This window comes from Zootoca vivipara, chromosome 14, assembly GCF_965207765.1.
Source record: "Zootoca vivipara chromosome 14, rZooViv2.hap1.1, whole genome shotgun sequence".
NCBI lineage: Eukaryota > Metazoa > Chordata > Lepidosauria > Squamata > Lacertidae > Zootoca > Zootoca vivipara.
The window spans coordinates 29943043-29968463 of record NC_142597.1 but is presented as its reverse complement, the minus strand read 5'-3'; the positions used below and the strand labels follow the sequence as shown (position 1 = coordinate 29968463).

At 46.6% G+C, this 25421-nt stretch overlaps 1 protein-coding gene and 1 long non-coding RNA gene across 3 annotated transcripts in view; both read right to left on the bottom strand.

Annotated features, from left to right (window-relative positions):
• The window catches only part of HIP1 (huntingtin interacting protein 1), a 70136-nt gene that overhangs the window by 39225 nt on the left and 5490 nt on the right, over window positions 1–25421 (bottom strand). The window contains exon 1 of one of the 2 annotated variants that reach the window (XM_060268459.2): window positions 3484–3963. The exons of the other annotated variant lie outside the window; for it this stretch is intronic. Coding sequence (XP_060124442.1) covers window positions 3484–3501 — 18 coding nt within the window. The 5' untranslated portion in view covers window positions 3502–3963. Of the gene's footprint in view, window positions 1–3483; window positions 3964–25421 lie in introns of those variants that run through there. 2 annotated transcript variants of the gene reach the window in all.
• Window positions 14448–25160, bottom strand: LOC148683551 (uncharacterized). The gene is made up of 4 exons (XR_015947136.1): window positions 25026–25160; window positions 21615–21780; window positions 15009–15079; window positions 14448–14685 (listed from the first exon to the last, which is right to left on the bottom strand). It is a non-coding gene; the product is annotated as an uncharacterized LOC148683551 (long non-coding RNA).

Sequence of the window (25421 nt, the reverse complement as noted above, 5' to 3'; positions counted from 1 at the left end):
CACTGGCTTACAGGAGCCACCACAAGCTTCCTTTCCAAAGAACTGCTTGCATTACTTCCCCATTCCAGACAGCCTCACAGTGGCTTGGAAAGAGAAGGGAAACCAAGGCTCATCAGCTCCAGGCCAGGAGGGGTGTGTTGCCCCAGGAAGCGGGGTGAGGACCCCCAGAATTTAAATAGTGGCAAGAGAGACTCCCCTATGAAGAAAGATTTGCACAATTTGGGACTTTTTCGTTTAGAGAAAAAGCAAGTAAGAGGAGGCATGATAAAAAGATATAGGGACCCCTAACCATTAGGTCCAGTCATGACTGACTATGGGGTTGCGGCGCTCATCTATTGGCCGAGGGAGCCAACGTACAGCTTCCAGGTCATGTGGCCAGCATGACAAAGCCACTTCTGGTGAACCAGAGCAGCACACAGAAACGCCGTTTACCTTCCCGCCGGAGCGGCACCTATTTATCTACTTGCACTTTGACGTGCTTTCGAACTGCTAGGTTGGCAGGAGCAGGGACCAAGCATGAATGTCTGTAAAATTAGGCTCTTATGCTCAGCTTCTCCTTCCTGGTATCCTGCTCAAGTGAGCTTTCGTGGCTGAGTGTTGATTTGAACCCAGGTCCCCCAGGCCCGACTCTGACATTCTAACCACTACACCACAATGACTCTCTTATGCTAAGGGGCCCTCCCCGAAGCAGAGAAAGCATCTGCTGGATCAAAAAGGTCCTGTGAGATAAATGTAACAAGGCCCAGTGCAAAGAGGGATGATAGTGGAAGCAACAGCCAACTAAGCACCAGAGTGGCATGGCTCTTTCCACAAGAGGAACCACAGAGAAGGAGCAAAGGTGTTTATCAAAGGCTGGCATATGTACCCTTTCAAGATGCAAATGCACACACAGGATTCCAATTTTCAATCAGGCATATCAGCCTCGTTATCTCCCACGACTATGTTTTGTGTTACAAATTTTGCACCAGGTTGGCGGAGGGGACGGACCTCTGCTGGCGCCACCCAACAGCTGCATCAATAATCTATCCTGAAGAACTAGGCTGTGCTTATCCTGATTCAAAATGGCACCCAACAGTATCCAAATGTAAGCCCAAACCCACTGCTCCATCTCAGGAACCGTCACACTAAACTAACTGGGAGACAATATTCTCAGAGGCATTCAAATCAGTGCTAGTAAACCTAAAGCAGAGTACTTCTACGGGCTCATTCGGATAACCCAAAGACCACTCCCACCCCTCTGCACAACACAACAGCACTACTTCCCCCATTGCCATTTGGAGTGGGAATGCCACACCTTTCTAGTCCCCCCCCCCAAACAGAATTCAAGCAAGTTCTAAGCACACAGTGACTTTGAGACAGGGACACTCCCCCTTACCATGAAGGCAATTCAGGCACTGAAATGAAGAGCAATAGGGTTCTTTGATCGCAGAAAAGAAGCAGAAGGGAGATTGACTGTTCCCTCCCAGGTTCCTCAAGAGGCAAATTTCAGTTGCCCCAAACAAGGAGGAGGTAGGTGATTTACAAGAGGGTGTATGTGTGTAACTGAAACGTCCCTTAATAATCTGAATACACTTATCCGCCAACCATCAGTTAACATTTGGAGTGATCAATTTCTCTTATCTGAGGGGCTAACCCATCATTTTAAACCAGTAGCTCACCCCCAGCTTCTTCCAGAGGCTGCTGCTGCAGATCTCAAGGGTGGCTTCCCTGCCAATAGGTCAGTATCAACCTCATTATTCTACCCTTCAAAGTTTGCTGTTCCTAGCTTGAGCCATGAAAGTCTTTAGCCCTGCACTCCAGGTGCATCTGCCCTCTCTTGACAGCTCAGGAGATGCTGCTCCCAGCAGCCCTTTAGACTGTGATGAGTTGCCCCTCTCTCAGTGGAAGTCCTGGACTGGAGCTAGGAAGCCTCGAATATGTGTGTGTGTGCGCACACACACACACTTTCTCCCTCATGTCACCCTCTAGTCAACAGTTCATACCCTCTTGCCTCTAGGAATGTAGGAAGAAGCTTTATACCAAGAGGTATAGTGGTCTAGTTCAGGACTGTCTGCGCTGACTGGGAGCAGTTCTCCAGGGTCCTTCCCAGCCCTACCTGGAGATGCCATGGGGGGTGGGTGGCACCTTCTGCATGCAACACATTTGTTCTGCCACAGCACCCCCCCCCAATGCCCTTCTGTGTGTCAAATTCAGACAGGAAGGAATGAAAATGCAACGCCTCCTCTGCCCCTTGAATGTATTACTCCCTTCCCCCCTTGCACAACCGCCTTAAACCTTGCAATCTTTTTGCTTAAGTAGCTGGGGTTAAGCACACTTCCGTATATCCGCTCGTTCTTAGCTCTTGCCTCCTCTCCACCCACCTGCCACTTTCCTGACAGAGCCTACCTGTGGTTGCTGGTCCAGCAAGTACCCCTTAGTTTGCCTCCCCTCAAGGCATTATCACCATGCTCCAGAAACCCCCGCTACTCTTAAAGCACGAATTAGGGATGGAGGGGGGATTGTCTAGGTAGCATGATGTCACTGGCAGCCAATCAGTGGCTCGCAAGCCCCCCCCCCAGGTGGGCTAACTCCCCCCACCAAAGCCTGCCCCCTTTTGCTGCTTGAAAACAGCTCCTGTTCCCGGCTCTGAAGGGTTCAACCGCTGTGACTGCAGGAGGCAAACACCAACACGCCCCCCCCCCCCGGCAACGGAGTCTCCGGCGGGAGTCCTTCAAAGCCTTTCCTGCTGCTTCCGAAAGGCAGCCCTGGGGAACTCTGTTGCACAGAACCAACTTGACCCCTTTCGAGGTCGCGCCCTGCCCCCTTCGGCCCAGATCCACCCGCAAAAGGAGGGAGGGAGGGATAGTGGTCCTGGACACGCTCACAATGCCGGCTGAGAGTGTTTCGCTTAGCCGGAGACAGGTGGCGGCGGCTCTTTCCCTGCTGCAACAAAGCAGAGGCTGGCTCTGCGCGCTTCCCCGCTAGCCATGTTCTAACCCAGGCTGGGAAGACGCCGCAAGGAGACTCCCGAGATGGGGAAAGGGGGGTGGAGGCTCCCGAGCCCTGCAAGGCTAGATAGACGGAGGCAACCGGGGACAACGGAGGCAGCAACAAGCACCTCCCTCCCAACTCTCCTCTCGAGGAAATGGGAGGAGGAAGAGAAGGCGAGCTCCACCTCGAGCAAGCCGGTGTCCAAGGCTTGGGGTGGGACCACCCCGTCCTCCGGCGCTGGACCTCCTCCAGTGCTAAGTCTCTGGAGCCGAGCGCCCCGAGGGTTCTCCTGCAAGCGGCGGCAGGGCACACAATGCGCTGGATTACCGCCCGGCCCGCTCCTCTCCCTTCTTGAAACCCCACCCGGGGCTGGTGACAACCCCGGAGAGTATCCGCGCCCCCATCCCGCCTGCCTGCCGGGGAGCATCCCGGGCGCCGCCCCTCTCACAAAGCCGGGCGCCATCTGCCCTCCGCGGCTCCCGTCCGCCTGCGTCGGCGGCGCCCTGCCCTTACCATCTTGCCCACCTCCATGGTCGGAGGCTGTTGCTGCTGCTGGGGCCACCGCCGGTGGCGGAGACGGGGCGGGTCTCTCCCGCCCTCCTCTCCTCCCTGCTCCAGCTACGGCGAGATGCCCATGCCCGGGGCGGCGCTCCTTCCAAGAGAGGACCAGACGAGGGGGCGGCGGCGATGGTGGCGACCCCACGGCCGCCCCTCCCCGGCGGTGGGATTGCGCCGCCCGCCCGCAGCGCCCAGGCGCAGCGCCGGAGTGAGCGAGCAAGCGAGCGAGCGCGGACGCGTCTGCGTGTGTGATCGGAATGACAAAAGGCCGCCGCCGGCGCTCGCTCGCGCCCGCCCAGCTCTCCCCTCCCCTCCCCGGAAGGGTAGCAGGAGGGAAGCAGGCAGGCAGGGCTTCTCCCCCCCCCCCCCCCCGCTCAGGCGGCACAAAGGAAGACACCGTACAGAAGCAGTGGCCGCCCGCCGGGCCAGGCCCGGCAGACCCAGCCAAGGCGGCGGGAAGGAGGAGTTTGCGCGGCAGCGCCCACGCGGGTAGAGACCCTCCTGCTGCCTGGAGGGGTCACCAGAGCGCCGGGCAGGCAGCTTCATTGCCCCCCCCCCCGATCGCCACTATGCATAGAGATGGCGAGGAGAGGAGTGAAACTCCCAAGCAGTGGGAGGACCAGCCTCCACCACTGTCTCTTATCCCCCAACTCCATCACCTCCACTCTCTGCATGTCATGGTTGGCTTAGAGAATCTTTAGGCTGCCCATCAACTGCTTACTCAGTTCTTACTTACAGGCAGCCCTGTTTAGGGAAGTTTTTAATGTTTGAAGTTTTATTCTGTTTTTAGTGTTCTGCTAGGAGCCGCCCAGAGTGGCTGGGGAAACCCAGCCAGATGGGTGGGATAATAATAATAATAATAGTAATAATAATAATATCATCTAGGGGAATAGAATCATAGAATTGTAGAGTTGGAAGGGACCCTGAGGATCATCTAGTCCAACCCCTTGCAATGCAGGAATCTCAGCTAAAGCATCCATGGCAGATGGCCATCCAACCTCTGCTTGAAAACCTCCAGTGAAGGAGAGGCCATCACCTCTGATGGGAGGCTGTTCCACTGTCCATGTGACAGCCCTTGAGATACGGCTATCATATCTCCTCTCAGTCTCTTCTTCTCCAGGCTAAACATACCCAGCTCCTTCAGCCATTCCTCCTAAGGCTTGGTTTCCAGACCCTTGATCTCCACTGCATGTGCTCCAGATTGTCAACATCCTTCTTAAACTGTGGCACCCAGAATTAGTATTCCATGTGCAGTCTGCCAGGCCCCTGGGTCCATATAGCTCGCTACTTGCCAGTGGCCCTTGTGGCCCAGCATCCTCTTCTCACAGTGGCCAACCGGATGTCCAGTTGGGGAAACCCACAAGCAGGACCTGAGTGCAACAAAAACCCTCCTATGGTTTCCAGCAATGGGTGTTCGAAAGCATTACTGCTTCCACAATGGCAGAGCATAGCTACTGTAGCTAGTTAGCCATCAATAGCCATTTCCTCAATGAATTTGTCTAATCCTCATTCAAAGCCATCTAAGTTGGTGGCCCTACACAGTCTGAACTGTAAGGAGACTCCTAGGAACTCGGTACCACAAGGTCTGCTCTTTCTATCCCACAGAAGCCTACATGAGAACTGTAATGACAAGCTCAACAGTGTAGTCACTTGCCCACCACACTCTCCCAGCCATTGGCACACACACTGCCCACGTGATTGCAAAATGCAGTCCTGCAAAACTGCACATTGCTGACTTCCGGTTCACTTTGTGTTTCCCACCCCAAGTGCTAAGTCATTTCCCCTCTGAGAGACCTGGAAGTGACAGGAAAGGACACAAAGCTTAAGGAGGATAACAGCTCCTTTTTGCAAAGCAGGATATCAGAATCAGTGCAGTCCATACACTTAAATACCTGGACTTTAGATGATATTTTTGCCTAACTCGTTTTTAAGTGGCGTGTGATTGTTAAAAAACATGAGAATTTGCCATACAGTCAGCCAAAGACTTGGTTGACTCCAGCCCTCTGCATCCAACTGTGGCCCACCTGGAGCTACAGGAAAGCTCACATAGGCAGGGCAAAATGGTGAAGAACCCCTTTGGTTTCCAATACCCCATAATTGAAGCTATCCCAATTCTGAATAAAGAGGCTTTGCTCTGAGCTATTATGGCCAACAATATAGTCACAATGTCTATTAATGTTTCTTACTGTTCTTTGAAAGCTATCACAATGTACTGTGGCAACGAAATCTACAGGAGTTCCCCCCCCCCCCTTAAACTGGCTGCAAACCTTTGGCATTTCATACGTGCAGTCAAGAACAAAGCCACTTAAAGATGACAGATTGAAGTTTTAAAAAGGAATTTAAGATCATGATTTGCCTTTTAGTTTCTTGAAGGCAACACAGCACACACTTCAGTCAGTTATAAAAACTGATGGGACACTGCCTTCTAAGAACAGAAGCGGAACCAGGAAGCCAGTGCAAGCAGCCTCACAGGTGACAGCCACCCATACCTGGCTATATCCAATTAATGAAAGGCAATAAGGGGGATGGTTGGGGTTAGCACCCCTGCAGAGGCCCAGCTTAGCTACCAAAGGCCTGAGTTTTAAAAAGTGTCCTAGCCTGCTGTCTCAAACCTGAGGATGGCACCAGGTATGTTTCCCTGGGAAGAGCATTCTACAGATGGGGCACGACTGAAAAGGCCTATTCTCATGTTTTTGTGTTTTACATTTCTTTTTTAGAGGGTGGTTTCTGAGCAGGGCCAGCTCTAAGGCAAGCCCGGGGGGCACCGCATGGCTGTGCCTGCCGCAGCGAGAAACGGGGTGGGGCAGGGGACGCCGGAGCCATCATCGCACCACGGCGCCCAACATGCTTAAGACGCCCCTGTTTCTGAGCATTGTTAGTTTTTCCTTCTGTCAAATAGGAACTGTGCAACTTCTTAGATTTCCAAATGTGTACCTGGGCCCAAAAAGATTAGGGGCCCCTAATCTACTTGCAGTTCACAGCCAGAAACATTATATGCATCATAGGTTAGGCAAGAAAAGTGGAAGTTTGATGTGCCCATTGCCTCAGGAGGGATGTAAACTCTACAATTCCTCAAGCTGAGAGCAGAGCAAAAGGCAGTTCCAGCAGCTTTAGAACCAACCAGCTGAACTGTGTGGGGTTCCCCCCCCCCCATATAAAAAAGGTGTCAGACAGCTTCTGTTTTATTATTGCAACTGAAGTATTGGGGGATGCTCACCAACACCCGCTGCCTCAAGCATCTTAAGAAAAAGCAGTGCTGCTATTGCTTATTGTGGCTTCCAGCTAACAGGAACAAATTGTCCAAGTAGCACAGAACAAGAGCAAAAGCTCCCACGCCAAGCTGGGCTAAATGAGGGTTTGGGTGGAAATGCAGTTTCCTTTGCTGTGAAATCCCAAGTGGGCCAACAGCCAGCTTCTCCCTAAACAGGCGATGCAAAAAAATAAATAAATCCTGTTTCAGTGCAGCCTTGGGCAAGACGTTATTTAGGAGGCTTGTTTTAGAAGACAGAGGCCCCTCCCCAATTTTGCTCAAGCAGCCTATGGAGCAGCACAACCTGGCTCCCATACTCAACAGTGATGGAAAACATCCTCATTAACAGCCACAGTGGTGAAGCCCCCCTGCACCTTGCCACTAGGCTTGGGAGGTGGGGGGGAAACATTTCTCATTCCCAGGGGCCAGCCTTGTAGATGGGCCGTGTAATGCTTCTAGATTTCAAGGCATCTACCTCAGGAGTATTGTTTGAAGACACAGGATACCATTTGACTGCTGGCTAGGCAGGGTTGCTTCTAGCAGCTGCCTGGAGATCACATGCCAGCTTCTCTGAGGAAAGACAGGTGGCTCACCTGTCATTGAGGTGCGTGAAATGTGGTTGTCTTTGCAGCCATACATATACCGGGTAGCTCCTGCATCTGCTGCATGGGTATTGCTTTGGAACCTTCTGGAGCTGGGCCAGCATTTTGGTGGGCCACTCTCCCCCACCCTCCATGTTTATTCTCAAGGGGGCATGCATGGCTGCTGCCTCCGAAACCACATGCAGCAGCTATGTAAAAAGTACCCTTGTCAGGAAGCCCACAAAAGTTACTAGCCTGCAAAAATGCCCACTAGCCTGCTGGAGCACTGGCAGAGGAGGGATAGGGGACTCCATTCCTCTCCTAGCATTCTACTGCATTCCTATTCTGGGTGCAAAGGAAGGGCCTTCACTTTTTCTGGCAAAGCCACTTAGGCTTCTGTACTGGGGACAGAGGAAGGACTGAATGCTCTGCTGCCTTCCGCCAGCTCACTCACTTGCCTGCATGGAATTACTTGTCACCTATGATTACCCGGTGGGCGTGTAAATATGAAGCTTTGACCAAGAGCAGGCTAAGGTAGCAAGCACAGCGGGGATGGAGGGTGGATTGTGAGATTACACAGATGATCATGCAAATAATTACTGTACAGGTACAGGAAAGAAACCAGTTCTTTTCCTTTGTGGTCACACACATGGAGCTCAGCACAGACAGCCCTTTCAAAGGAAAAATCCACCCTGAGATGAGCATCAAAGCTGTAGTGGTTTAAAGGCTACTCTTTAGCATTCCCATTGGAGATATAAGCAGCAAGTTTTATCCAACACCTGCTGATAGATGTGGGCTGGAGTGGCTACTACAGGCAATGGAGTATCCAGCAGTCTTTGTATGGAGGTGTTTTTTTTGGGGGGGGGGTCGGGACAAGGGCCGATTAGTTTACTAGTCTGTTGACAGTATGCTCCATTAACACCTTGCACTATTACCTGGTACAGCATCCATGTCTGGTGGATTCAGTCTCACTAAGGAGGAACAAACAAATAATATTGAGCAGTACACTTATTAGTGAAGACCACAGGCACTTCCCCAAAAGTCTACGGAAAGCCTCTTCTGTGTCAATTGCTTTTTTCTCCCAATGCCTCTGTTTTCAGGTGGCAACAAAAGAGGGCTATACCAGATTTCAAAAGGGCAAACGTTCTGGCTGGGCACCCTCTGGCAGCTCTGTGAGGCCACAGATGCAGAACCACATGCAGAGATCTGAGGACCAAGAAGAGGGGGAGGACCAAACACCGAGATCCAGGTTTTTCTGAGCTAGGGAAATGGAAAAAGTAATGAAAAAGATGAACCTAGGGAGAGGAAGTAGTCAGTCAGAGCAGTGGTGAAAGGGTCACAAGAGGAACAGAGAGAAGAGGTCCCTACAGGCTCACATTTTCATGCTGCAGCTGCCTCACAGCTTTCTCCTGCCACCATACAGCCTTGGGAGTGTAGGTGGGTGAGGAAGGTTTGGACCAACTGTGGAGGCAAGGAAGTGCCCTCTGCCCTCAAGCAATTCTATCCTGGCTCAGATGACAAAGAGAAGCAGCAGCTGCATAACAACAACTCAGTGAAGAGCTGCCAGTCCTCCCGTTCCCCTCACAGCCCTTCCCCAAGCAGCTCCTCCTCCTTCAGCACATCTGTTCTCTCCAGCAATTGAAGTTCACTGCATCATTCTCAGGACAGATGGGCTCGCAACTCTTTGGTGAAGAAAAAGGACAGCACCCTGCACATCACGGTCAGGGCTTCCTAGGAGGAACTCATGCCAAGCGCACAAATAACTAGCGGGTGAGTTGGAGAAAGCAGAGAAGCCTCCACTCATCGGCTTTGCTCATTTAGCACGTGGGGTTGCATCCCATGCTAGCCCTACTCAGAGTAAACTCATCAAAAATAATGGACATTGCTAAGTTGGGTTCATTCATTTCAATGGGCCTGCTCATCTAACCCTTGGCTTCTGCATCTCAACTCACAATATGCAGTCTCTCAATTCATTCTGATATTTAAAGGTCACCTTTTTGGGGATTAACCTGCCCAAGGCAGCTCACAACACATTAAAACAAAAAAATTAATTCATAGCTTACTTGTAAATCATAAAACCACAATATATCAGACATCTAGAGATGTTTTTAAAAGCAGTAGTAAAGCAGTACCGTACCAGTATAAAAAATAGGAAAACAAGCAGAAAACCATTAAATAGATTTTTTTAAAAAAGCAGCTGTTAAATGCAAAACTGCCAAGGAATCAAGTAAAATCAGTTTAGGACAAAAAACAGTATTCTGGGCCCATTTAAAAGTCATCAGTGTCAGGACACTGAGGGAAAGGGTGACAAAAGCAAGCATCCACCATCTTTAACACCCATCGATCCAACAGTTTCTGATGGCAAGCCCACCAGCAGGGCCTTCGAGGTTGATTTTAAGGCAGATTTGATACAGATGCAGGTGACCCTGAAAATAACCTGATTGAGCAGCATTGAGGAGATTAAAATATCTAGAACATTAAACTGAGCTTTGAAGCAAATGGGCAACCCGCACTGCCAATACACAGTTCATGTTATATGCTGCAATTGCCTGGTCCCAACAAGCAAATAGTCTGCTGCATTCTGCACCACTTGCTGTTGATTATGTTATTTATTACTACTACTACTACTATTCATATCCTGCCCTTCATTACAAAAGAGCTCAGCATGGCAAACCTACAAGCAATAAAACAATTTATATGAAAACAATTGCAGACAAGCTGGTAGTCCCATTCTAAGCACATTGCAGTAGTCTGGATATGACCAGAGCTGGTATAGCTCTTCCCCCCACATCCCATTTTCACAATAACCACTTTTAGACACTGATGGTGCTGTCCATATAAACAATAAGTCAGAGGATGATGCTGTCTGCAATTAAGGGACTGGTAATGTTTATCCTGGAGAAAATGGTGGCTGGGGGGGGGCAAGAATATGATAGCACTTGAAATACTTTAAGAGAGTTCACATGGAAGTTGAGGCTAGGCAGCTTCCTGCATCATGCAGTGGGTTGGACTACATAGCTTACAAGCGTCCCCCCCCCAAAAAAAACCCCCATCTATGGCAATAATGGGGTTGAGCACTGAGTTTCATTTGCTTTACAGATGCTGAAAATTCCTGAAAGGGGTAAATCACTGGGGCCTAGAATCAATTTGTGCAACCCAGGATGAAGAGCACTGGGTGCCCTTCTCTCTGTGCTAGGGAGTGTGGGCAATGAGCCCAGCCTAAGGTTAGGAGAGCATTACAGGAATCTGCCTCACTTGCTCTGTGAAATATACATATTGCCTCTCTCTTTTTTTTTCAAGGAAGGAGGAATGGAGGCAGAGGTCTCATGCTGTAATTATTGATCTGGCTATTTTTAGTCTCCATTTGCCCAGGCTGTTCTTGTCAAGCAGCCACGAGGCAAGCTTTGCACAGGATCATTGCAAAGACGGCAATGCCTAATCCAGATGCCTGCTTGGACAATTTCTTTGGAAAATATTAAGTGAAGAGGCGACAGAAAGCAAAGAAATCATAGGCAAATGCTGGTACTTCTCTTCTTCCACACCATTTCACTGCTTCAGATTTATAAGCAGAGCACCAGTTCCCCCCTCTAGATTGGTTGATACAGAGCATCAAGCAAGAGACATGGGGAAGTGTGGGGGGGGTCATGGTGTGAGCCAGTGATTTGTGTTAAGTAGGGCAGCCAAGAAGATTTATTCTGAAACCTTCCATTCCACTAGCAGGAGATGGCCGGTCTAGTTAGTGCTCCTTGCAACACACTTTCTTTGGCGCCAGGCACTGGTCCAATGCTTTCTGCACCAAAACGAGATGCTAGAACTCAAGCTAGCCTCAAAAATGGCTCCAGAGTACAAATGTGGTTACTTAGCTATGAGGAAAGAAAGCCTGAGATGTTTGGATATGTTTTTCCAGCCAACCTGCAAGCACATTCCTAGTTGATACAAAATATGGGAGATGTGGGCTAGAGGCATCTGAAACAGATTTGAGGCCCGCTATCAGAAAAGGGAAGTGGGTGGGTGGAAGTATGTGCCCTTCCAGCTACCACAGGGTGGTTAAGAGGACTTGTGTGAATGCACAAGAGGCTGCTGTTTTGGTAGAAGGGAGGCTGTTTGGGGACCCTGCCAGGGTTTGGCCAGGAACACGTGTGGACTCAGAGCCCGGTCCAAAGCCAGCTAATCAGGGCTGTGAATCCGGTGCTTCCCAGCCAACACCCAACATACTAACTACTACTTTGCCAGTTTACTATTTGATCACTGTCAGTTGATCCAAGCACATTGTGTATTATGCTGAGTGTCTGGAGGCGGTTGGAGGATGGATGGCGGCTAACAGATTGAGGTTGAATCCTGACAAGACAGAAGTACTGTTTGTGGGGGACAGGAGGCAGGCAGGTGTGGAGGACTCCCTGGTCCTGAATGGGGTAACTGTGCCCCTGAAGGACCAGATGCGCAGCCTGGGAGTAATTTTGGACTCACAGCTGTCCATGGAGGCGCAGGTTAATTCTGTATCCAGGGCAGCTGTTTATCAGCTCCATCTGGTATGCAGGCTGAGACCCTACCTGTCCGTGAACTGTCTCACCAGAGTGGTGCATGCTCTAGTTATCTCTTGCTTGGACTCTTGTGATGCGCTCTATGTGGGGCTACCTTTGAAGGTGACCCGGAAACTACAATTAATCCAGAATGCAGCAGCTAGACTGGTGACTGGGAGCGGCCGCCGAGACCACATAACACCGGACTTGAAAGACCTGCATTGGCTCCCAGTATGTTTCCGAGCACAATTCAAAGTGTTGGTGCTGACCTTTAAAGCCCTAAACGGCCTCGGTCCAGTATACCTGAAGGAGCGTCTCCACCTCCATCGTTCTGCCCAGACACCGAGGTCCAGTGCCGAGGGCCTTCTGGCAGTTCCCTCGTTGCGAGAAGTCAAGTTGCAGGGAACCAGGCAGAGGGCCTTCTTGACAGTGGCACCCGCCCTGTGGAACGCCTTCCCACCAGATGTCAAAGAGAAAAACAACTACCAGACTGCAGCCCTATTTAGGGAAGCTTTTAATGTTTAATAAATTATTGTATTTTAATACTTCTGTTGGAAGCCGCTCAGAGTGGCTGGGGAAACCCAGCCATATGGGTGGGGTATAAATAATAAATTATTATTATTATTTTTATTCTGTTGGTGTGTAATATAAAATAAATAACAGATCAACATAGCTGCCTGCATTTTTGTTATTGTCTTTGGGGGTGTGTCTATGGGAGCTGTCATGATGAGCCTTTACATTTCACAATGCATCATTACAGGACAGCATATTAATTTGGCTTCCCTCCCCAACTGGGACGAGAGCTTAGCATGAATTCACCATTCTGTCCCTCAGAGATCAATTTGTTGCCATTCCTCTTCCCTCCCTAATAGGATTAGAGCAAATGTCTTTATTAATATTCATGAAATCCCTGAAACTTAAGGGGAGCTTAGCTGTCTCCGGAAGCACAGGATACCGCCAGAGGCAACAGGCTGGACTGGGACACCCAGGCCAAGGAGAGCAGACATCACTAGGAAGCCATGGCAAGATACTGAGTGCTCTTTGGAGAAAACAAAGCTCACACTCTATACTTATGACTCCCCTTCCGGAGATCTGAACAGGAGCAGAGCTTGCAGGACGATGTGCATATTGAGAACAAACAGGCACTGCATTTCTAAGAAATAAGTAACATACTAATGGCCTCAGGATAGGGTTTCCTCTGTTAGTTGATTCATGCAGATTTCAACTGGGCAATGCAGCTAGGCAGAAGCAATTCTTCACAGGAAGAAAGGCCAAGGAGTTCCAATTCTGGAATCAGGAATATTTCCTGACTCTCCTGAAGAAGGTGCATGTCACAGCTTACTGGGCTACATAGTCGTAGTGCTATTTATAACCCACCTTCAACCTGAAGGTTCTCACAGTGGGATACAACATTTCATTCAAATATGTCACAACGAATGCAGCATAAAAACCTCCTAACACCACTGCGCATGCATAGATCTTAAGGCACGACCTCACTGACCATTGTCCTGGGTTAACAACATATAACATGTCTGAGAAACAACGAAAACAAATACACAGGAAACTGAAGCGAGGGTGGAATGAATGCAATTTGAACTAGTAATTTCCTAAACCCATTCCCACCCAAAGCAGAGCTGGCTGAGGTTGATGGGAATTGTAATCTGAAACATCTGAAGGGCACCAGTTTGAAGAAGGCTGACAATGAATGGTAGAATCATATACAAGAATTGCAATAAAAATAATTTTTAAGTAAAGCTTTGAATATTTTTGCTTATAACAATTTAAGGCTGCAATGGGTCGTTCCATATCAAGTGGTACAATTTTTGATGATTTTTTTTACTATATGTCGTCCAATTATCTTAAAATTCCGTACACTTGTTAAATGATCAGAACAAATCTAATAGTTTAAATCTAAAAGTCCATCATGTGCCATATCATATTAAACTCATGAAGTTCTGAAGAGATTGGTATTTTTAGTTTTGGAATATCTCAATTCTGGGCTGTGTTTAAATTTATTGCGTAGTCTGGCAAGACTAAAATTGTCATTTTAATTTTTTTTAAAACCCTCATAACTCAAAAATGGGATGAAATAAAAAATTAAAAACTGAGATATGGGACCTTCCATTTTACTACGTTTAGAAAACTGAAACGGAAAGCAATATAACATGGTAAGATAAAAGTTCCTGAATCACTCAACATGGAATGACACCGATGCTAAAGACATTTACCAAGGAAATGCATTTCTGAGTAAACATGCATTACATTGCACTGTAAGTGTGCTATATTCAATTTATTGTTATGAATCATTATTTATTGCATTTATGTCCTGCCCTTTTGTCCAAGGAGCTCAAGGTGGTCCTCCCCCTCCTCAATTAATGTCCACAACAACTCTGTGAGGTAGGTTAGGCCAAAAGAAGACAGTGACTGGCCCAAGGTCACCCAGTCAGCTTCATGGCCCAGCGGGGACTTCAACCCTGCAACACACTGGATCGAGAACTAAATGTGACATTTCCAATTTCCAATCAAACACCTCAGTTAAACTGATATTAAAGTTAGCGGTATTTGGCAGGTTTAAAAACTTTGAGATATTTATACAGAACATAAAAATTCTGATACAATAGCAAAAAAAGTAGTCACTGCTTGGATGCACACCCAAACATGCTGTAGGCCCCCGGCCCTTCCATGATCCTGAGCAGGTTTCTTGGGAAGCTGCCACATGGCAAGGGTTTTGACCTTCCCCATCATTAGTGAGCCTCTTTCAGAAGGCCAGCTCATTTCACTCCTGATTGCTCCCCTTGGGAAAGACCTATGAAGAGACAGACAATAAAGAAGGGTGGGCTTTTGCCAAGCAGATTCACACAGCCAAAGCTCAAGGAAACTTCAAATAGGATATTGCATGTCACAGCACAACAAAAAAACAAACACCTCTGTTTGAGTGTGCAGAGCATAAATTTTGCATACTCCAAACTTCACAGCTGAAGCTTTTCCTTTACCATTTTTCAGAAAGACTACACTTGACATGTTTTATCTGTCATAAATCTTTGCAAAAATGAAGGAAGCAAAGCTGGAGGCTGTCCAACACTTTTCTCTACAGATGCTTCTGTGTTGCATTTTTTTCTCAAGACACACCTTGAGTAAGGAAAAAGCAGACCTCCTCTCAGCTGGCGAGGAGGAGATGTTCTGAAGGAGCGCTAGGTCATCTGAGGAAGCAAGAGGCAGAGATCAGCTTATAAAGGAAACTTTGTTCTTGTAACCTCTGCGGCTGCCCACTTGACAGCATCCAAGCACTGAATTGCCAAGGGTAACCTCCCTCCTCTTACCAGTGGCTGCAGCACTCCTTTCCTGTCATCCAACCTTTTTCTTAGATTTAAAACTACCTAGTCCGAAATGTACAGAAGGGGCACAGCTCTGCTTACGAATAACAAAAACAGGAAGTCATCGGACAGCAGCTTAGGGAAGAAACACGCAGTCACACCCTTTGCCTCTCAGTACCGGCAAATTTCCCCAATATGGATCCTCTCCAAGTACATCATTGCCTCTATTTTGTTTCCTTTACATAACTTTTTAATGAGATTTTCAAATACAGTATGACAAACAAGACACCAACCTAAAATACATAACAGAAACCATCATAAAGGCAAGAGTAAAAATACAAGATAATAAAAAAATAAAACTTTAAAAGCCTGAATAGCACAAACTATATTCCATGGTTGGAAACAAGGATCATATTAATGCAAAATATGTCAAGAATTCATACATGTTGCCAAACAAAATTATATTTAGTAGGATTGTGCCAGCCATGAGATTGTTTGACCATATAAATCACAAAGAGCTCCCAAACAGAAGCAAAGTTAGAGGGGTCTACATTGCCCCTGGCAGAATGTAACATATGAGCTAGTTTTTCAGAGATTGCAATAAACATGACTTTTAGAAACCACAGGTCCAAAGAGTAACAAGATGCATTCTTCGATTCTTGAGAGATCACTAAATGAGTGGCGACCAGCAGACAGAGAATTGTTTAAAAACTAGATCAGCATTAGCACCATCAAAAATGGATCTTCAGTTTCTGATTCAAGTCTATGTTGTGCTGTAGACGAAAATGGCATCCCAGAACACACAACAGGGAAGGATTGGCAAACTGAAGATCGGCAGTTACTCAAAAACCCTTGCAGGGATAAAAACTGAGGAAAACCTCAGATATAGTCCAATAAGAATTAAAGAGCATGGAATGTTGACTGGCTGAGTGGGAAAGAAAACTGACAGCCAGATGGGAGGGGGAATGGAAGGGCGTTGCTGGAAAGAGAGGAAGAGGCACAGACATCTAAAAATCACAGAAAGAACCATCACGTTGTCTGGACAGGTCGTTTTCTGGATCATACTAAAAAACTGACCGTAATAAATTATTCATTCATTCACTACTATAACATGTTCCCAAGGAAGTGAGCTGCACACAGAAACCAATAGAGAAATGAAAGATTTCAATGTAGACAGAACTGGGCACAAGAGTGTTGTTGTTCACCCCCATCCAAAACAGAGACCAAGGTTGGGTGAGGAAAAACAAAAGGTGCTCAATGAGGACTAGACATGCTCAGTGGAGACATGGCTGGCTGACCATTTTTGTTGTTTAGTCATTTAGTCGTGTCCGACTCTTCGTGACCCCATGGACCAGAGCATGCCAGGCACTCCTGTCTTCCACTGCCTCCCGCAGCTTGGTCAAACTCATGTTCGTAGCTTAGAGAACACTGTCCAACCATCCCGTCCTCTGTCGTCCCCTTCTCCTTGTGCCCATCTTTCCCAACATCAGGGTCTTTTCCAGGGAGTCTTCTCTTCTCATGAGGTGGCCAAAGTATTGGAGCCTCAGCTTCAGGCTGACCATTAGGAGGTGAAAAAAAGGGAAAACCAAGTTTGGGGGAGGAGTATGGATTCTCTGGAACTCTGAACAGAAGTGCTCCACACTACAGAGCTACTGTTGCAGAAGACTAACACCATTCTGAAAGAACAGCTGCTTAAAACCACACAAGTCTGAGCATGCCACAAGCACATGAATCCACAGGTTGAAAACCCCAAAAACTGCTGTGAAAGGCAGATACCCAGTGAAGGGACATTTTGTTATCAGCAGCAACAACTGGTGCTAAACCCCCTCCCCCACTGTTCATCTCAGGCAGGTTAGCAATTCCTGGCAGGCTTCTGTACATGGGCAGTGGTCTGTATTCAGCTGGATAGCAGTTTAATTGCACAACTGCTGATAGGAGTCTCTGAACACAACTTCTCTGGCAGGATAACAAGCCAACACAACTGGTATGAGGAACGGATTACTGTGAATTAGGATGCATCTGTGTAGAAGTAGGTTAACATACTATCTTCCCATCAGCAGTGCTGGGAGTCCAGGGCAGTGCTTCTTAATCTGAAAGTCCCAAAGTATTCCTGGGTGGGTTGCATAATGAGGGGCTTTTGTTCCAGGGGCTTTGACCACTAGCACACCATTACTGTTGAGACCCTTTTAAAAGAAAGGGTTGTCGAAGGCTTGAAAGGCATTGATGAAAGGCATTGATGAAAGGCATTGATGGTTTACAAGTGGGTCCTGAAAGGTTCAGTAAGTTTGCAGGTAGGTTCCACTTCAAAAAGTTTGTGAAGCACTTATCTAGGCTGATGCCACAGCAATCACATCTCTCAGGGCAGCTAACCCAACAGCACCCTGCAGAACACAGGTGTTTGACAAAGCTGTTTTCAGAGTGAGCCTGATCAATATTTACTCTCAAACAGCAGTGGAAATCCAGAAAGGACTCTGCTAGGCTTGCCTCTGGAACCCCCCAAGACTCTAGACAGATGCTTCACCCTGAAGATGTAAATCATAAGTCACCAGTGAATCGCTGAAAAACAACTATTCCTCTTCAGTGCGCACTGTGAATATTTTGGGTTTCTATGCTGGGTCCCTCCTTCCTCAGCCAGCCTGAATGCAATTCCTTGTTGCCTGTGGCTGCCATGCAAGTCATTAAATACAAGGATGGGCTAATATGTACTCATATCCACTTTATTAAAAAACAAACTAGTTATCATTTAATAATATTTACATGTTTAATTTGCATGATTCCCCTTCCCTAGCGCTCATTTCTGCTTTCAAGAAACACAGCTACCATACAAGCGCTAGGAGCCCTTCTGGATGGTACAGCAAAAAAAAAAGGAAATCTAAACTAATATGAACACAGTGGATCATAAGCTGGGGAAGTTGGACAGTGTAAAGAAGATGTTTCATACCAAGCACACCAGGAGCTTTCCTGCCCCCCCACCCCAATGACAGCCTATGTGTCTTCATGAGTTTCAGGATTACCAGTTGCTCCCAACTTACTACTTTTGAGCCCCAATTCCCTATGTTCTTTTGCCATTCCAGAAAACCCCAGAGTTCAGGATGATCTGGCCCTCCTCAACCTGGGATCATCATCAGCAATCACTTATTGCCTTCTACTGGTGAAAAGCAGAATGGCACAAATAAACAAGAGGAAGTTTGTGGATGGAAGAGAAGATGATTGCAACACCTGCACAGGGGCTTACTCAAATTATCACGACACATTAACAGCTATTCAGAAAAGAAGTACCATGTTCTGTAGCATGTTCAAGGGAGGGAAAAGGTCCTTAACAAAGTCTAATTATGAAAGAACAAAGGATGCTGTCAGTGAAGCCGCCTGTAAGACATGCTGTGGTACAAGTGACTTCTAGTAGGCCAATGTCACAGAAAGACTCCACTGGATAGCTCCCACTATCCACTCTCACCTCCCAGGGTATGAACAGCTCCTTAAGGAGGGAGATCCTCTGACAAGGGCCAAGGTTTAACAGTCCCACTATCTTGGACAAAGACATTTCCCATATGATTCAGAGCCATATGTTTTTCAAATTTCCAGCAGCCCACCACAATTTTTGGCAGAAGCAGTGCCAGTTTTGGCTCCATGTGGCAGGCAACATCATGGATTTGGGCTGTGGGCAGACTGGAAAAAACCAAGGTGTCTAAATTTAGAACTGTTAGCTTAAGAACTCATACTATGATCATCACCAGCCAATCCTCTAAAACACATAAAGGAAACATTCAGATGCCACAAGGAAAGCAAGAGAAAGATTTGTCTTATGCACCCCTCACACACGGCCTATAAATTGTCTGTGTGTAATTATCAAGTTGGCTGCAGTGACACCTGTTCCAAGCAGTCACATTCACCACAAAACATCAATATATGGACTCACAAGAGAAAAAAATAAAATCATTTCAACGTTAAATGAAGCAGTAAGGAAAGCAAGTACAATCACTATTCCCAATGGACACAACTACCCTGAGCCACAGATTAAGCATTTGCATGTATCCTGAGTACGGTAAACTTCTAATTTGCAGCCATCTAGACAATGTGCCAGTAACCACAGCTACTCATGCCCCGAGGCCATCATGGCCATTAAGCAATGAACCCTCTCAAGGCAAAGAGTGTGAGCTGCTAGTTGCCAAGGTCCAGGCTGCCTTTTAGGTGCAGTTAATCAGCTTTTCCAGAACTGAATTTTTACAAGTCTCACTGTTTTCAAGCCACTCTGAGTAGAGTAGGTAAAAACCAAATAAATGTTGCCCTTTCTTTTGAGAGCACGGAGCTGCTCACAACTGCAGTACAAACACTTTTTAAATGAGAGGAAGTTGCTTTCCCAAACCCCAGAGCAGATTCCCAACCCCCTAATAGATCCTTTGTTTGTTGCCAGTTGCGTCATTTCTGTATGGTAAATATTTAATATGCCATCTTCTGCCGTGCAGGAATTGATAGCTGCCTACACCAGCTGCCAGAATAATGGAGCTATTTGCAGAGCAGCTTACAGCTTGGTCTTTCAGGGGATGCAGCCTCTTCACTACAAAGGAATTAGGTCATCCTGCAAAAGCAAGCACCAGGCTGTGAAATCAGCATGCTGGGAAGGGACCCTGAGGGATAGGAAATGAGAATGCCACTGTGGGGTTGGTACTGCTGACCCTCTATGCTTAAGGTTCATCTCAGCTGCCTTTTCACTTAAGTCTTAACAGGCCTGCACAATCAGACAGCATCACTCAGAACCTATCCAAACAACCGAGCTAGCTCTTGTTTCCTTCCCCCAAACTGTTTTCTGCACCAAAATCCTCTCTTTCCCTTTGCAGACAGCCTAACAAATTCATATTTTGTATACCTAAGCAGAAGCAAGTGTTGGCCTTGGGTGGCCCACCTTCTGACAGGGCACAGGCACATTTGTGGAAGAGGCAGGATGAAGCGATGAAGAGACTTGCTCTACTGCAGGGGTGGCCAACTTCCAAGAGACTGGCAGTCACCTGTGACCTACCCCCTTTTTTTGGGTTCAGATCAAAGTTGTTGAGCTTTTTTTGAGGAAGGTGAAAGACCCGTTTCTTTGGGGTTCAGGTCAAAGTTGCTGAGCTTTTTTTAGGGAGGGGGAAAGCCCCGTTTTTGGGGGTGCAGGGCAAACATTTTGAGCTTTTTTAAGGGGAGCCAAACTTGTTGGGCTTCTTTGGGCGAGCCAGTGATCTACCATAGGCGTCCAGTGATCTGCCGGTAGATCACGATCTAACTATTGGATGTGCCTGCTCTACTGAATCACCTCAGACCTCCTGTTGTTCACTGGGGTCGGTGGCCAATGCAAGCAATATCACACATACAGCACCCCCAGGAATGTACTTCCCACCCCATGTTCAACAGGACATTACCCAAGCCCAGTGGACATTTCCACCTGAGTTCACAGAAGCCATCATTCCCAGCTACAGCAAACGTAACCAGACCAGAAAGAGCACACACATATTAACTAGCTCTCCTTATGCGGAAAGGGATCTTTATAGGCAGTGAGAGACACAGTTCAACTGCATAACTCCAACATAGATGACAAATCCAGCCCCAGCAGAATCTAAGCTGCCTTCATTTCCCACAGTAATGGCCTCAGCCTGTTTCATTCTCCAAACTGCAGTTGCTCAAATCTACAGCCTAAAGGGAGGCTCCCTCCTGCAGTCAAAGCCCATTAACTAGGCTTCTGACTAGTCCACTAATGAAGACCACATTAATGCCTTCCCTCTTTCACCTTTGGAGGAATCAGAGCTTCAAGCTCAACTCCCTCCCCCACCCTTGTTCTGAAGCCTTCCCCTCAAACATCTTATTCTTGTCATTCATCTGTGGCTCTGTCCTTCAGCATCCAAATTAAGAACATTTCAATTGGTTCCTTTGCTGGGTACTCGGGGCTTGAAATGTGTGGAAAAGAATGCTGAACTCAAAGCTAAACTATTCACAAACTGCTGTGAGAAGAGCACTAAAAATACACAGTCCAGCAAAAGTCAGGATAAGAAATTGACTATTATGTAGAGTCCCCCTCACAATGCATCTTGTTTCAGAGGATGTGTGCTTGCACCTCTGTCAACCAATGTTGTCTTCTTTGGCAATCAACTTGTAGCCAAGTAAGATTGTCTTCAATGAACACAGTCTTAACAGTGAGTCCGTAAGTGACTGTGGAGGCCAATTCTGGATCCACACATCCTTCCACAGTGGGTGTTTCTGGGTGGAAGTTGATCATGGTGAGGGTTTGCCAAGCGTGCCTTCCCCTTAGCACGTTTCTCCCTCTTGTCCTCAGTTTAAGCATCTTCAAAGTCCATGACACCTTTGGTAAAGGTTGTTCTCCAACTGGAGCACTAGCAAGCCAGTGTTTCCCAATTGTCAGTGTTTATACTACATTTTTAAAGATTTGCCTTACCTCTTTTGTTGACAACCAGCATTACGCTTTCCATTTTTAAGTTCGGAATAGAGTAGTTGCTTTGGAAGACGATAATCAGGTATACAAACATGACCAGTTCCTAACATCCACCAATCTCTGAAGTCAGTACCCAGTACTGGAAGCAGAACAGGGAGTACTCCAGTAACTAAAGAGATTAATTACGATTCCACACTTTAATAACAAGTGAACAATGGAGTTCATCTGCACATCTGTGGCTCCCAATTCCCTAGGATACTGCAAGGTGACATATTTGATCCATTAAATGCATCCTGCTTCATTCACCATATTTCTTCAACACCAATTTGTGCAATAGAAAGCAGGAAAGCATGCATATCCTGAGATTAAGGAATAGCGCTTCATAGGCTTGGGTAAGCCTCAATTTACTGAACATACCCTGAAGGATGTTACAATGAAGTGCTTTTACAAAAATATGCATATGCAAAGGGGAAGGCTTCCAATGGTGTCAAGATATGACAGCCAAAGTGCAACCTCCACATCAAGAGAGAATGCTCTCACCATGTCGCCTTCTTTGTGAGCTTCCACCAAGCTTCTAACTGGTTACAAATAAAATACATAATGCAAAGCTGGATGGATGAGCCTGCAGGGCAATTTTTATGGTCCATAATCTCATAGATCAAATTGCTTGGCCTGGCCCAGCACTTGCAAGAATAGTCAGATTTGTGGGGGAAACTCTTCCCATGAAATTAAGCATAGGTATTTAGCTTGAGGGCCCAAGGAGAAGGGGACGACAGAGGACGAGATGGCTGGACAGTGTCCCCGAAGCTACGGACATGAGTCTAACCAAACTGCGGGAAAAATAAAAAAATTCCTTCAGTAGCACCTTAAAGACCAACTAAGTTTTTATTTTGGTATGAGCTTTCGTGTGCATGCACACTTCTTCAGATACCTTGTCCTGTGCATGCACACGAAAGCTCATACCAAAATAAAAACTTAGTTGGTCTTTAAGGTGCTACTGAAGGAATTTTTTTATTTTTACTTCGATCCAGACCAACACGGCTACCTACCTGTAACCAAACTGCGGGAGGCAGTGGAAGACAGGAGTGCCTGGCGTGCTCTGGTCCATGGGGTCATGAAGAGTCGGACACGACTAAACAACAAAACAATTTAGCACCTTATGCCAGATCCACACAGCTCTTTAGAGCAGGGGTGGGGTGGGGAACCTCAAGACTAGGAGCCAAATGCAGTCCTTCAGACTATCTGTCCCTCAGAACTTGCCAATGGTCACACTTCACACCAAGTGATTTTGTCTGGGTGAAATATGTCACTGAATTCTGATAGTGCCTCTTGCTTGCCTACATGGAGAATACAGAGGGATGTGTGAATGTGTGTAGAAGCTAGTTTACTAGACAAAGAGAACTTCTTCTACAGTGGTGCCTCACTAGACGAATTTAATTAGTTCCACGGGTCTATTCTTATAACGAAAAATTCGTCTAGCAAATCCCATAGGAATGCATTCAATTTTTTGGAATATTTTTTTTGCCCATAGGAACACATTAATTGAATTTCAATGCATTCCTATGGGAAACCGCGATTCGCTAGACGAATTTTTCGTAAAACGAATTCGTCTAGCGAGGCAACCTCCACTAGAAAAATCCTTTCTTTAAGCGAAAATTTCATCTGACAGGGCATTCGTTAAGCGAGGCACCACTGTACATTCATTTGCCTCTGTGGCCCCACCCACCACTGGCATGAGGCCAGAAGGGAAAGTGGCCCACAGGTTAAAAAAGGCTCCCCACACCAGTTTAAGACGGTAAATCCCACAGTAGCCAAACTGGAAAAATGGGCATGCTTCTGGCTTCTTCCCATGTTATCACCTACCAATGACAAAAGCACTTGCTTTTTTTGGTCTGTATGTACTGATGTCAATTCTTTAAATAGCTGTTCAGAACAGAGATATATTTTTATATATAGCAACACTGCGGCAATTTCAGAGAACCCAGTTTCCTGTGTACAAATTTAACTTCTTAGCAAAACTGGTGGATGGCTCAAATTTCAAAAAGGAGTAAAGAGCAGGTGGTTTAGGGTTTTAATGCTTTTATTAGTAAGTCAGTATTTAGATAAAACTAACAAATCCTGTTTAATCCATGCATGGCCCTTGCAGTGCTGAATTGGCAAGGGGCTCATACAAGGCACGAGCCAGGAATACTGTAATGTACCTAAGAGCAAATAAGAAGCAATGAGCAACCAGCTCTCCAGGACATTATTAGAAGTATATATTGGGTGCAACCAACTAAGTTCTAAGACCCACTGAATGGACATGACTAAATTTGGTCCACTAAATTAGACCTACTCGGAGTAGAACTTCATTGGCTACAATGCACTGTGTCTCAAGGAAAATTAACATTTTCTACTACCATTCAGCTTTGCTCATATTACCTGTGGAAAGCAAACTTACTTAACTGTTTTGATTTCTATTGTGATACAACAGGGCAGGAGAGATTCCTTCGTTCAGTTTGCCTTGTTTGTATGTGTGGGCTTCTCCTTCTTCCATATAGTGTCTGTCCCACCACACAGTGAGATCACACAAGTGCTATGGTCTTTGCAGAATGACTTAAAACAGATATGATGCCCAAGAACTTGCTGTGCTTTTAATTTCCGTTTGTATCTGAAATCCTTTCCTTCTCCAAGTACATCTCTTCAAATACTGGAAAACATAACACCTTCTAAAGAGAACCAGTTTTCCATCGCCTTTCCAGGTTTCCCAGGGGTCAGCATGAACTGATGTGCCTCAAGCATCCACAAGCAAGCCACCTTGTCCTCAAGCCTTTCCCCTACCAATTATCTCACATATGACAAGTGTCAGTTTGTGGGGGGGGACTCTACATGCCTGCCCACTCAGTGGCTTATTATACACTACCTTCAGCAAGGACGCTACATCTGGGGAGCCAAATGACACAAATATACACAAAAGCAGCATAACCACCCCCCAGCAATAACATTCCAATTGCCAGACTATTCCTAAGAGAGTTGCCTTGCCGTGGTAAAGTCTGAATGACAGCAGCCACACAACAGCATGTCAACTGTAGGACACACTGAGCAAATCTGCTTTAAGTTCCCTTCACCTGAGTTACTTAGAATCAACGGCGACTGCTCAAGGCCAGTCCATTTTCTGCCCATTTCCAGAATAGCCAAACTTGCCATAACCCATGTCTTTTCTTCACTGATACACTTTTTAGTCAGTGATGGTGATGCAAATGCCTGTTAGGTGTGCCACCACCATTATTACAATGGCCTGCTTTTCTAGCAGGCTTTTGGGCGAGGGGAGCAGTGGCGGACATAACATATAAATAGTTTGACACTGCTGTTTTTATTATGAGTTTTATTTAAATAATTATTTGAAGTTCTGGTGTTAGTAGGTTGAAAACTAACCTGTGTCCTTTTGGCAAAGGGCAGTATACAAATTTCTTAATAAAAGTCTTGTTTATTTCTTTCAGCTATTTTTTAACAGCTTAATCACCAACGTTTCAAAGTGGTGTATCCAGACAATGAATGAAGCAGGTTACTCGTGGGCTTTTTAGTTCACATATGTGCACGATTGGCTCTTTCCTTCTATATGCCATGTGTTTCCTGCAAGAGAACAGTATTTAATATTTCATCAAGTCCTTTCGTTAGCTGGATAGGAAGGGGCATGCAATGCTTCTATATCTGAAAAATGGAGTTTCAGATAAGCTAATGTGACATTTTCTGGATAAAAGCCACATCTGCCTTTGTATCTCACAGAATTCTAAGCACTGGTCTCCCGGGTGCATTTATCCATTCTCACTG